Genomic DNA, 14,056 nt, shown 5'->3' on the forward strand with positions numbered 1-14,056 from the left:
CTACGGGTTCGGGAATCACATAGACATGACCGAGACAACTCTCCGGCCAATAACCAACAACGGGATCTGGATACCCATGTTGGCTCCCACATGTTCCATGATGATCTCATCGAATGAACCACGATGTCGAGGATTCAAGTAATCTCGTATACAACTCCCTTTGTCAATCGGTACGTTACTTGCCCGAGATTCGATCGTCGGTATCCCAATACCTCGTTCAATCTCGTACCGGCAAGTCACTTTACTCATACCGTAATGCATGATCCCGTGACCAACTACTTGGTCACATTGAGCTCATTATGATGATGCATTACCGAGTGGGCCCAGAGATACCTCTCTGTCATACGGAGTGACAAATCCCAGTCTCGATCCGTGTCAACCCAACAGATACTTTTGGAGCCACCCAGTTACGTTGTGACGTTTGGTACACCCAAAGCACTCCTACGGTATCCGGGAGTTACACGATCTCATGGTCTAAGGAAATGATACTTGACATTGGAAAAGTTCTAGCAAACGAACTACACGATCTTGTGCTATGCTTAGGATTGGGTCTTGTCCATCACATCATTCTCCTAATGATGTGATCCCGTTATCAATGACATCCAATGTCCATAGTCAGGAAACCATGACTATCTGTTGATCAACGAGCTAGTCAACTAGAGGCTCACTAGGGACATGTTGTGGTCTATGTATTCATACATGTATTACGATTTCCGGATAACACAATTATAGCATGAATAACAGACAATTATCATGAACAAGGAAATATAATAATAATCATTTTATGATTGTCTCTAGGGCATATTTCCAACACTTATAACATCACATCAAATGGCTATAAAAGGTGAATGAGACCAAATTATATCTCATCTAAATGAGTTCTAGCAAAACTGATTCTTAAAATCCTCAATAAGTTTACAACAATCGTTCCAGAAGAATGGACCAGTGTTGGAGGAAGCATTATGAATAGTACCATTGTTGTAATAAGCTCTCCATACAAGGTTAACCCATGGAGTGTCATGATGATTGAAGAATTTGTAAAAAGAAATCATAAGTAGGGTTCTATCCTGTTGTCTCGGGTCTTTGACACCAAGGCCACTTGCACTCTTGGGCAATCACTCATTATCCCATTTGAATAGACATTTGCCTTGCTTGTTAATATCTTTAGGGAAGAAATGCTCTAACATACTTTTTTAACATGATCAGTGATAGTAAAAAGTACTTGAACCAAACACATAGCAAAATAGGCATAGCAGAAATGACTTGGTCAAATGTACTAATCTTCCAGAGTATGATAACATGGAGGCAATACGAGAAAGTTTTTTGTCTAGTCTAGTGATCATGGGCATGAGGGCATCAACTTTTGGTCTGCTAGTACCCATGGGTAAACCAAGGTAGGTAAAGGGCATACTCTCTCTTTTTTGCATCCAAGGTGATGTGAAAATTTATTGGCCCCGTCAATATTGATATTAATACAAACCCAAGGAGATTTGCATAAATTGACTCTAAGGCCAGTACATTCAGTAAATGTAGGTTATGATGTCTTTGAGAGTATCAAGTTGCATAAGGTCATCATGCAAAATGATGAGTGTGTCATCAACACATGGAATGATGGGATAACTTTGTCCATATGATTCCTCATTAGGAAGCACAATCTCACCCTTATCCCAAGTCTCATTAATCACAATTTGAGTAATTAAGTACTTAGTACAAATAGCAGGGCCTATCGAACTCCTCTCACTACATGTGATCCTTTTACCATGCGCACAATTCAGGATGATACGGTGGAAGCATACTTTAAAATACTCTGGATCCATCTCATCCATTTCTGTCCAAAGCCCACGTGTTGAGTATGTATATGATTGCACTATGCTAAACATTGTCAAAAGCATTTTCAAAATTGATTTCGAAGATCTGAATTTATTTTCTTGATTGGTGGAAGAATTCCATATATTCAAAGGGCAATAAAAGACAATCCTGGATTTCTCTGATTTTTCAAAGGGCAATAAAACATTCATGATGTTCTGAGAAAAAGTAATAAAATTGATGCTAAAAAAGACTAATTTTGAAAGCATTTTGGAGCACTTTTTTGTTCTCATGTGCATTCTACCAAGTGTGTGAAAGCATCTAGAAAACTAGTAGATGTGTTACCAAAAACTCAGTAATCTATGTCTCTGGCTTTAGATTTTACTGTTCATTTCAGTGCAGTCATTTTTATGTTATAGTGGGTAAAATGCATTCGTTACAACATAAAACATTAGTGAAATTGCATTTTACTATCAAAATATCCATTAGAAACATGCACTCGTGTTGCTAGAGCATTCTCCATGTGTTTTCTTATTTTTTTTAATTTTTTTATTTCTTTCGACAGCAGCCGTAATTTCCAATGTATTTTTTATATTTTCAGAGATTTTTCATAAAATATATATTCTGGAGTGGGGGCAAATAATTATTTTCAGGTTTTTTTTAGCAAATTTTGAGGAGGTTGAAAATAAATGTATACTCCGTAAACTAAAAAGAGAGCAGGCCGGGGCCGGCAAACTTGCGAGCGACGCTTTCCTCTTTGCCCCTGGGCTGTCCTCCAATGGGCCACATGGGCTCTCCTCGTTTTATTCCTTCTTTGCATTCCCCTGCGAACGCTTGATTCTTAAGCACTCGTCCCCTCCTCTCCACACCCAGAAGACAGAACCCCCAAAACCCTACGAGCAAGCCGCCGCAGCCGCCACCGCCACCGCCTCCCTGTCCGCGGCTACGATCTCCGGCCACCCTTCCCACGCGCACCCCCAGCCATGGCTGAACCTGAGGTGGCGGCCGCCGCAGCCGCGGCCATGGAGACCGAGGCCCCGGAGGCGAACCCTAGCCTGAAGAGGGAGCGGGAGGAGGGGGACGACCCCGCCGCCGGGGCTGCGGCCGAGGAGGCGGAGGAGGCGCCGGCCAAGAAGTCAAAGGTGGAGGAAGAGGCGAAGAAGGCGGAGGATGTCGCGGGGAACGGGGAGGAAGAGGGGGCCAAAGGAGAGGAAGGGAAGCCCGTCAAGCTGGGGCCGAAGGAGTTCGCCACGGCCGTCGACATGTTCGACTACTTCTTCGCGCTGCTCCACTCGTGGTCGCCGAACCTTGAGTTCAATAAGGTGAGGCTGTCAGTGTTAGGATTCAGCCAATCGCTTGTGCCATGCTGATGTTATTGTTATTGCGCCTCTATTGTGATCTGATATGCGTATTGCTTTTGTAGTCCAGTCCATGGTAGTCACAAGCTGGCAGGTTGATTTGATTAGTTCAGGGAGTTCGTGGTGCCTGGGCCTGGGTTAGGCAAATCATTATTTACATCTATTTGGTCCAAGTAATCTAACTAATGGTACATGATAAACGCACTCTGAAGGTTACAGATTTGCAGTTAGTCAAGGTTGGACGAACTGGTTGTAAGTTGGATCGAATCTTATGCCATGCTTAGACCTCCCAGCTTCCTGATTTGGCCCATTACCTGTTTAGAGGTTTAGTTTTTTACTTTCTAACGCAATTAGGTATCCTGAAATGTTAGTTTAGCAACCTATTGGTTTGATTTGATTGATTTCAGTGTTCTAGTATACTTGAATTAAGCAAGGTTGATCTTCTACTTCCCATTACGTGTGTTTATTATAAAAATGTAAATTATCATATACAGTGTTAGATTAAACACCTGGTAATTAATGTCTTCTTTCTTTTGCTGTACTGTTTAGGTTTCCATATGAGTTTTATCATTCAGTGGTTTGTGGTTGCTTTCGGTGCATGTGTTGATTTATTTTCATGGTGCTCTGCCCCAAGTATGTGTCAATAGTTTGTCTTTAGTGTTCATGGTCAGCATTAATATCATAATCACAAGTAGATCCAGTCAAGGCATTGAAACTTTTGGTTCCATCTGAGTTTTGCTAATGAGTGTATATGTGGTTGTTTTTTGTACATATGTTGATCTGTTTTCATGGTGCTCTGCCTGAAATGTATGTAAATAGTGTGTCTTTAGCGTTCATGGTCAGCGTTGATACCACAATCACAAGGAGATCCGATCAAACTTCTGGTTCCATATGAGTTTTGTACTTTTGTTAACGAGTGTTAGGGATGCACGGCGGCGCCCGAACCCGTCCCGCTTCGTATGCAAATTAGAAAATGTTAGTCCTAGCTAGGCTGTGATGCTGCTAGGCAAAGTTGTATTAATTCAGCACTTTGGCGGGTCTATGCGGGATGCCGCTCTGCACCCCTAACGAGTGTGTATGTGGTTGTTTTTGGTGCATATGTTCTATTTTTCATGGTGCTCTGCCTGAAATGTATGTAGATAGTTTGTCTTTAGCATTCATGGTTAGCGTTGATATCACAATAACAAGCAGATCCTGTGAGGACATTAAAACTCATTTGTTTTCTCGTTCCATCAGAGTTTTGTTATTGGTTGGTTATCTATTTTTTTCTGGCTGCCCTCCCCTCACAAATGCACACACAATGTTGAGTGTTCTGCTCCAAAATATTTTAGTCATTTGAATTTAGTATTGCTGTCAATCAGGAGATATAGGGTGTAAGCTTTGTTGTTTTGAACTTTTGATCTGATCTTGCAAATTAAGGATTCGGTGTGTTTTGAACTTTTGATCCGGTCTTGCAAATTAAGGATTTGGTGTTAATATTGACTTTGTAAAACCATGGTGTGAATATTGTCAACTTCCCTTCGAGTTTGCAGTTTCTATGGGGTTATCTGGTTATGCAATATCGCGGAAGTAACCTTTTGCCCTTTCTGTTGGGCAGTACTAGACTTATGAAATCTCTGTAGTACTTTGTATGTAAAAACTCTTATATCTTGAGGATGGTATGGTTGAAATGATTTCAACCCATCTTCTATTGCATTGGTGTAAAGTTTGTATTGGCTGGCCCAGATCATCATGCATATATTCCTTTATCATATGATTGATATATTGACCACATTTTAGGATCATGTTAGTTGATGCTTTTGAGTTGCGTCTGATGTACTGTATGCCCTTCATGCTTTAGTTCTTATCCAGATGAAAGTTTGTTATTGTCATCTGAGCTGTGAAATAATGTAGGATTATGTTAGTTGATGCTTTTGTGTTGCCTCCATTGTACTGTACGCCCTTCAACCTTAGTTCTTATTATCCAGATGAAAGTTCGTTATTGCCATCTTCATTCTGACACAGAGTGCTAACTTGAATATTACCTTTTACAGTACGAGCAGATGGTGTTGGAGGACCTGGTGAAGAAAGGCCACGCTGAGCCCACCAAGAAGATTGGATCAGGCGTGGAGGCCTTTGAGATCCGCAACCACCCGGTGTGGCAGAGCCGCTGTTTCTTCATCCGCAGGGTCGATGGGTCCGCTGATGATTTCAGCTTCCGCAAGTGCGTCGACAACATACTCCCTCTCCCCGAGGACCTGAAGGCTGGCAACAAGAATTCAAACGGCAAGAAGGGTCACCACCACAAGAACGGCGGTGGTAGAGGAGGACGAGGCGGCGGCGGCGGCCGTGGTGGAGGTGGCTTCCGTGGCGGTCGAGGCCGCGGCAGGCGGGGCAACTAGGAACCAATAATATTCCCCACAATTTTGGTTGCCCAGTGCCAATCCTTGCAGTTGAGGCATTTATCATGAGCTATGCGTGTTTGTTTGCCTGTCCTAGAGACCTGTTATCCACCTATATGTACTACTGTGCGACTGATATATGATGATCCTTGGATGCTTTGCCATCATGTTGTTTCCCACTTTCTGTTATTCGGTTATCACTCGAGCTTGGCGTGAGTTGGGCCAGTCAGTCAAAACTGCTAGAAAGAGTTACAGTTTTGTTAATCTGATTGGATTTTCGTCTTGCCCAGCATGCAAAAGTGACCTGATGAGGAGCGAAGGAATATTCCCCGTAGCGCCCGGCCGATGCTGGTCTTTTTACGACGGCGAGGCGACGATCTACTCTAGTGGCAAATTTAACAATTTTGACATGTGGATGAAATCATTTCATAAAATGAACTGCTCCTAAAAAAATTCACTCAGTTGACTTTTTAAGTGTCGCCCGACATGAAGGCGCCACACTGCATGTCTGGCGAGCGTCGCACCCTGAACTGCATAAAAATTACTAAGTCAATGTGCACAAGTGGTTGTTCAACGCCTAGAAGTTAGGCGCCACACTGTAGTGTGGCGTCTAACTCTCAGGCGCTGCGCATTGACTTAGTAATTCTCAGATCACACGGGTGCGACGCTGGCTAGGGTGCAACGCCTGTTATTCAGGCGCTGCACAGTGTAGTGTGGCGCCTTCGTATCGGGCGTCACTAAAAAAGGTCAGCTGAGTGAATTTTTTTTAAAGACAGTTTATTTTGTAAAATGATTTCATTCATAGGTTAAATTTGTCAAATTTGCCAATGATGATTCCGTGTGGGTGATCACCGGAATTGACCGCTGGGTGGCCGCTTTCTCCGTCCGGGAAGGAAAAAAGAAGTGGATACTTTCTTGGCCACTTGTGGGCATATTTATCCGGTTATGCACGCTGTCCGTTTGTCTGTCGATTGCCGGCTTGTTCAGCCGCCACTAGGCTACGTGTCGGGCGAATGGCTAGCACTGTTGTTGCTGGATTCTTGGAATTTTTGTCGAAAGAGACCACCTGCCGGATGAAATTGTCAAAAAAAATCCCCTCCGAATGAAAATGACAAAAAAGACCCTCTCAACCGTGACGGCAGACGCGCCAGATGACACGTGGCACCTGCCGCCATGGCACCAGGCGGCAGCCCCTGCCGCCACAGCGCCAGGCGGCAGGCTCGGCATAACGGCAAAAGGCTGTCACGACGGAACGGGCTGGCGATGCTGGTCCCGGCCGCCTCAGGGGCTGGCGGCAGGACTGTGCCGCTGGGCCCGACCGCCTCTCTGGCTGGCGGCAGGTCTCTACATGCGCGCTGCAGTCCGGCTCGTCGTGAGTTTATGCTTATAGATACTAACAACCACACATCGATCATAGGAGTAGGAGTAGGAGTAGGATGAAATGAATTCCCGACTGTGTAGACGCTTGATGAGTTTATGCTTAGAGATACTAACAACCACACATCGATCATGTACGAGTAGGATGAAATGAATCCCTGACTGTGTTTTACTACTAACACATGTAGACGCATGCAGAGACCTGTCGATTAATCATTGCTTTTTCTACAAAAGAAACCTGCCGCCAGCCAGAGAGGCGGCCAGTCCGAGCGGCACAGTCCTGCCGCCAGCCCCTGAGGCGGCAGGGGCCCACATCGCCGGCCCGTTCCGTCACGCCAGCCTTTTTGCCGTTATGCCGAGCCTGCCACCTGGCGCCGTGGCGGCAGGTGCCATGTGTCGCCCGACGCGCCTGCCGCCACGGCTGAGGGGGTCCTTTTTGTCATTTTCATTCGGAGGGGGTCTTTTTTGACAATTCCCTTTAATAGGTGGTCTTTTTTGACAAAAAATCGGATTCTTGGCGGTAGCTTTTCGCTCCATGGCCCATGGGAATTTCCTTTACATGCCGTCCACACCCCCAACACCTAGTTTTTCTTTCAAATACAGTGTCAAGTCATTCCAACAAACACCTCCTGGACGTACCACCATGCCAGATTCGAGCATGCCGGTGACGGTTCCAGACCACCCCGTCCTTCCTCCTCCGCCATGGCCGTCGGTGGCGTCGGCGTTTTGCTTTGCGTGGAGGACGGCACGTCGAGCAGCACGAGCGCCACGAATCCCGGCCGCAAACTCGCCCGCCATGCTCCCCCCCCCCCGGGCCTCGGAGTTGCTCGCCCCGTCCCGTCCACGCCCGGAGTCTATCGCCCTCGCCCCGTCCACGCCCGGCCAGGAGCTCCACCTCGCTCGTGAAGAAGGCGTAGCTGGTGGAGAAGGAAGCGGTGGAGGAGGACGACGGGAAGAGGTTGGACAAGCTGGTGCTCCTCGCCGGCGCCGCCGGTGTCTTGCTCGCGGAGGAAGGCTTGAGGAAGGAACGCAGGGGGGTGGCGCGGGCGGCAACCAGCCAGCGCTCGATGCCCTTGTCGGCGGCCTCCATCCCGCGGGCCAGCTGCGCAGTGCGGTAGACGTTCCAGTGCGGGGCGGCGACGGCACGGCGCGCGAGGTCGAGCGCCCCTGAGCTGCATGGCGAGCTCGCACAGCTCAGCGTTGCTTCGAAGCGCGTGGCGGCCGTTCTGCTGCACGAGGGGCGGCGGCGGCTCGACGTTCCGGCGCAGGCGCTCGGCGGTGGAGCGGCACAGGAAGGTGTCCTGCACCGCCCACAGCAGCTCATGCACGGCGTCCCTGGCCAGCTCCTCGAACAGGACTTCTCCATGGTCGCAGGCGCTCGGCGGTGGAGCGGCACAGGAAAAGAGAGGACATAGGGTGAGGGCACGTGGGTGGGGCCCAAATAAAAAGAGAGGAGAGAGGGAGGTGGGAGGCTGAGGGTGGGCCAGCAGCGAGAAAAGGAGCCGCCGGCACGCCCAGCTGCCCCCAGGGGGCTGGGTTTGGGGTGGGATTGCCGGCGTCATTTTTTTTCAAATCCGGCGAAAAGTGACGCTTTGCGGACGCGTGTGGGAGAATTTTTTGCCGTCGGTGTTAATAAAGTGGCCTGGAGGCGTTCCTCGAGGTGCGGGTGGAGATGCTCTCATCAACGTGTAGCAGCCTTTGACAACGGTGATTGTTGGTGAAACCTTGTGCGCATGGGAAGAAATAATATGCCCGTGTAGTGATCTAAAACGTCTTTTATTACTTTGCAGAGAAAGTATATCCTATTCCAATCAGATCGTAGCAACTGGGTTTGCTCGGTGACGTGCGTGCTTTAGGTAGAAAAAAGAAGTCTAGAACTCTTGATGCGCACGAACGGGGTGCGTCCGTGTGTCGTTGTGTGTGTGTGTGTGGATAAGATCATAAGATCCACATCCAACTGCTGCCATTGGTCTTTTCTGCTGAAATCAGCGTACGCCGCTGTCACCGTCTGGCTCGCGGAGCCCTGGAAGCGTGACGGCGTCGCTACACAAAATAGCTCCAGCAACCCAGTTAGCTCGTCATCCTCCGTGTGTTCTTAGATACAGTACGAGATTGCGAGGACAACAAGCCCATATTCGTTTTTCCTATGCACAATCAAACACCCGTATAATCTTGTAGGATTCAAGAGACAGGCCACTTTAATCCTATGTTTTTTCTATTCCTGCCTTTTCAAAATTCTACGAATCAAAGAGGCCCTATATATTTAGATTCAAAGGATTTTCATAAGATTTTTAAAGTATTAGAGTCCTTGCGAATTTTCTCCGCATTGATAGTTTGATTCGTATGATTAAATCCCATAGATTTTTTCCCCACAGATTCATTTGTAATACATTACATAGGAATTCTAGCATCCGCTCCAACCTCTTGAAAGAAATCCTTTATTTTTCCTATGATACATTCAAACAAACTCAAATCCTGCAGGAATCCAATGGGCATGTCATCTCCCGTGTTTTTACTATCCCGCGAATCAAAGAGGCCTGACTTTTGCCCAAAGGGTTGATTAGATGTTCGTCCTTTTTTTTTGCGATGAATTGGATGTTCGTCTTACGATGCACGCCAAGTCGATTTGCATGCTTGCCCACAAAAAAAAGTCGATTTGCATGCAATTTAATCTCTTGAAACTTGCAAGCTTCCCTATCCATGAGAAAAGTTATTTTTAGAAGTTTTTTTACAATATTCACAAAGAGAAGTGGAAGGACAACTAGCAACATGATGTATCACCACACATAATCTTTGGCCTTTATGAGTATAGGACTTAGCACTCATCTCGTACCATATTATTATTTTTCGGTACAAGACAACAATATGTTTATAAGAAAGCATGTCTGCATTGTAACTGATGATCAATACCACACCACAAAGCTAAACAAATCCACTCTCTCACGAAACTATCTAAACACACCACCCCGGCGGCTCGAATGTGAGTCACGAGGGTTGAGACGGTTCGTTGATGCTCCACGTTCCGAAAGACCCTTGCATTGGTTGTTTCTAGAGATTATCCGTAATGAGAATGACCATTGAATCAAAACCTCTCATGATACATTTCCAAAAAAAAAAAACTCTCCTGATTCTCTTCGTAGAGGTTCTCTTGACCTTAGACACCACTCCTCAAGGCAGACACTCGTCCTTGGGACCACAACCTAAATCTGAAGCTCCATGAAGCATTTGCACCAAATCTCTCTCGCATTCACATATTGCATAAGTATGTGACACATCTTGTCCTTCTCCTGACTGCAAATAAAGCAAGGCAAAGTGCTCTGTTGCAAGATAAATATATTTAAAGTATAGTAAAGAAAGACAATACAATATAGGTAAGAAATGAATACAAGATCATATATGTGGATATTTTGGTTGGGACATGAGTTGGGTAATAAATCTTCCTAACCCCATGCATATAAATATATGGGTATGTATTGGTTGAGAAAACTTGCGTGGCATATCCTTCTGTGTTATGTCTAGCACTTAACACTAACGTAACTGTATATTTTTGCGGTGAGTGATTTTAAACGGAAATATGCGACTAAAACATGACATACAGTACAGCGGGGAGAAACATTTAACTTAAACTTCAAGAAACCATGAGACAATCGTATTATTTTTCTCTTTTTTTTGCAATTTAGCAAAAACTTATGTGTAATATGTCACTTTTTTGCACGGAATAAATATAAATATGCATATAAAATACAGGCGTAAGGCCTCAGGTCTCATGGTCCAATTTTTTTTATTTAAATGCACACATGACCTAGCACGTTGAGTGCAACGGAGCGTATGGAAGATATGCCCTCAAGTTGTAATGCGAATTATCCATGATCGTCGATTTTGTGCTATGGAGGTTTGAAAAATACAAATATATAACTTGCATAGTGTTTTCGTAACACAAATTGTGTGTGTGCGCGCGCATGTTTTCCTCAAGAAACACTCCAAATAATAAGATGTATATGGATTTATTTATTTTTACACATTTCTGATTAAAAATACAAGTGCAAGTGTACAATTGTACATTGCACCAATATTTGTTTGCCAAGCTTGCAACATTTCTTTTTACCCCTTGGTCACCTCGGCGTTTGACGTTCGAGGGGCACCGGCGTAAATTCGCGTTTACCAACGTACGTAGTACTACATGCCAATGTTTTTCTCATGATGATGAGGGTGTACACCACGGCGCAGTTAGCCCTAGTAATCAGTCAGAAATACATAGAGCTATCTCAACGAAGGAGAAGAGGGAGATCTGTATTTCTGCATCGGTAAAGGAAACGGAAAAGGGCGAGAGAGAGAGCCCACCCAAGCAGCAAACCCGGAAATTAAAATTAATAACCAAACTCAATCAAAAAGGGAAAAGAAAAAAATTTACACGATTTCTGCGCCCTTCTCTTCGGCGTCTTCGCTACTCTCCGCCAGCGGAGCCCCAACAGGACCAACCCTCCCCGCCGGCGCCGCCGCTCGCGCAGGCAGGCGCGGGCGATGTACAAGCTCGGCGGCGGCCGTGGCGCCGGGCGCGGCGGCGGCGGCGGCGGCGCCAAGCGCCCGCCCGCGCCCCATGGCCGCGGCCGGGGCGCCTCCTCCATGGGCAAGGGCCCGCCTCCCCGCGGCCGCGCCGCCGCCGCCGCAGCAGCCTCGGCGGCGGCCGCTGCACAGGCAGCCGGGCGCGAGGAGTCCTTCAGCCTCGAGTCCAGCGGCCCGCCCGCCTTCGCGGCAATCATAAGGCTCACCCCCGACCTCGTCGACGAGATCCGGCGGGCGGAGGAGGCCGGTGGTGGCGCCCGCATCATGTTCAACTCCAGCATCAACCCCGCGGAGAACGTGAGCTCTCTCTCTCCCTCTCTCGCCCTCCCTCCGCCGTTTAGTTTTTCTTTTCCCTTTCCCTTCGAGTCAGTTACGAAGTTTAACCTAACCACAATTTGGATGTTCTACGCATTACGGTTGTTTGGTCGAGAGCGCCCCTTTCTGTTTTTCCTTTTCCATCCATGACCCTGTTCCTGAGTCTGGGGTAGGTTCATAGGTTCATTGTGTGTTTGGTTTTGCATTCAGATTGCTCGAATTTACTGCTGGGTACTTCAACTTTGAACTGCCAGCACGTGTTGGACATCTTAACTCAGCTCATGTTAGAGCTGCCAATTTTCATTTTATCATTGTGCGGCTTTTCCGCTCCGCTCCGGTTTTTAGAGGACGGTCTTTTAACTGAATCCTTTCAGTACTTGGTCCGGATGAGTCTCATTTGGCTTAAGACTGCATGGTATTGTTGAGTGGAGTTCATGTTGTAGTTTATCCAAATTACCTGTTCAATTCGCATTTAGTTTGATATGCTGGAGGGAAATGCTCTGTTACGTTCTCATTGGGGGCTTCAGTTCAGTGTTCTGGCTGGGGATTGGTTTGGTGACTTCGGGCATGAGCTCTCAAGCTTTTACATGCATTTTCTTTCCTGCCTAATATGATTTTCCTTAGCCTTTCTGTACAGCGGGAGCAAGTGTATTGTTTGCTGATGATTCTTTTGTGTAGTCCGAGCAGCATAACAGTAAGCGGCATACAATCTGATTTGAAGCTGTTGAAATTTAACTGTGCCTCCATACCATCTAACATATAATTCTTTTCAAAACAATTATCCATAGTTCAAAAAAGCGCTAGGCGTAAATTGTGCGTTTTGCCACCGCCTTGCGCTTTACTGACCAAAGCGCATGCTTATGCGTAGATTAAGTGCAGTTATGCGCAATGCGTTTTGCCAACACATAGAGCCTAGGCGCGCTTAAGCGCTCGCTTAGGCGCGCCTTTTTGAACTATGCAATTATCTACCTATAATTTTATGATTTTGTGCAGTTTAGTGGGGGTTCTTGGCTTGGTACATTATATGCTCTAAGCTTAAGATTAGTTTGGATTCTTATGTTGTTTAGGATCATTAAAAGTTTTCCTTTGAGTGACGATCCAAACTTTAGGTTCCAAGTTCATGAGGCCCATTTGAATGATTTAATTCAAAACGATATTTGTTAATTTTAGTGCATAACAAGCTGACACATTTCTCACCGGGTCTTTTATCTTTAGTGTGAGATTTTTTTAGGTACTGTAACTCCGTGGTGCTTTTGGAATTACTAATAGTGTGAGATTTTTTTAAGTACTGTAACTCGGTGGTGCTTTTGGAATTACTAATAGCGGGATATGTATGTTTCTTTTTAGAAAAAACGATCACCCATATAAGATTTCTCGCTGAAGAGTCTCATGAATGATGGACAGTGAGCTCCAATACCCATCACTTGTTTCAAATAGAACTCCGCATCTAAATCTATCCCCATTTCCCCTTTCGGGACTAAATTAGTGCTGGCGAACTCTTCAAATCTTAAAATTAATTATAGACAATGAACTGTTTTATGATATGCATGAACTGCAAGCTGGTTTAAAGAAAGAGGAAAATAGCAGCTAGCTGGTACTTTGGGTCTCTTGTGAAGACTGTCTGGATTCTTACCTTTCTACATTACATGTCAAGTCTACTGGAACTGAACTCTTATGTCTGGCTGGTTATTTCTGTGGATCCTTGTTGTACTATTTTGTTTCGTTTGTAGAATAAATATCACTTCCATAACATGTTGCTTCGACACCACCAAGTATTCTGTTGTATCTACTGTAGTATGCTTTGTTAAGTGATAAGCTTACTAGTTATAAATTTGTGTATTTGCGCTTCACATGTGTATGGAACTTACTTTTATAGTATCCAATAGTTAGAATTGTACTCAATCCGCCCCAAAATAATAGTACAAAGTTAGTACAAAGTTGAAACACTTATTTAGGTATGGAGGGAGTAGATCATTTAGGATTTGAAGGTTGCTGGAAGATCAGCAGTTGACTTGGTATTGCTTGGTATTCACGATCGCTTCATATGTGGTTTGATGAGAAAATAAAAACATGTTTTATGTACATACAAACGGAACAGTAATGCCTGTATTCATGTATCCACTCATGCAATTTTCTGTTGTTTAAGTAATAAGTAATACCAATGCCATGATACTTGTGCACTGGAGTATTTATAACTGCTGTGTCCTTATTACCTTAGTACCATGGAGGAGGGTTTAGAGTCTTACTTTGAACCCC

The 14,056-nt window shown here is 45.4% G+C and overlaps 1 protein-coding gene and 1 pseudogene across 1 annotated transcript; both read left to right on the forward strand.

The window, feature by feature from the left end:
• The first annotated feature begins 2,621 nt into the window (after nucleotides 1-2,621).
• On the forward strand, nucleotides 2,622-5,729 carry LOC123093434 (protein EMBRYO DEFECTIVE 514). Its single transcript, XM_044515410.1, has 2 exons — nucleotides 2,622-3,128; nucleotides 5,198-5,729. The coding sequence occupies exons 1-2, from the start codon at nucleotides 2,790-2,792 to the stop codon at nucleotides 5,543-5,545; spliced, it is 687 nt and encodes a 228-aa protein (XP_044371345.1). The 5' UTR covers nucleotides 2,622-2,789; the 3' UTR covers nucleotides 5,546-5,729.
• Nucleotides 5,730-11,247: 5,518 nt separating this feature from the next.
• Nucleotides 11,248-14,056, forward strand: part of LOC123093435 (nucleolin 2-like) — a 9,748-nt pseudogene continuing 6,939 nt past the window's right edge.

This window comes from Triticum aestivum, chromosome 4B (assembly GCF_018294505.1).
Source record: "Triticum aestivum cultivar Chinese Spring chromosome 4B, IWGSC CS RefSeq v2.1, whole genome shotgun sequence".
Taxonomy (NCBI): domain Eukaryota; kingdom Viridiplantae; phylum Streptophyta; class Magnoliopsida; order Poales; family Poaceae; genus Triticum; species Triticum aestivum.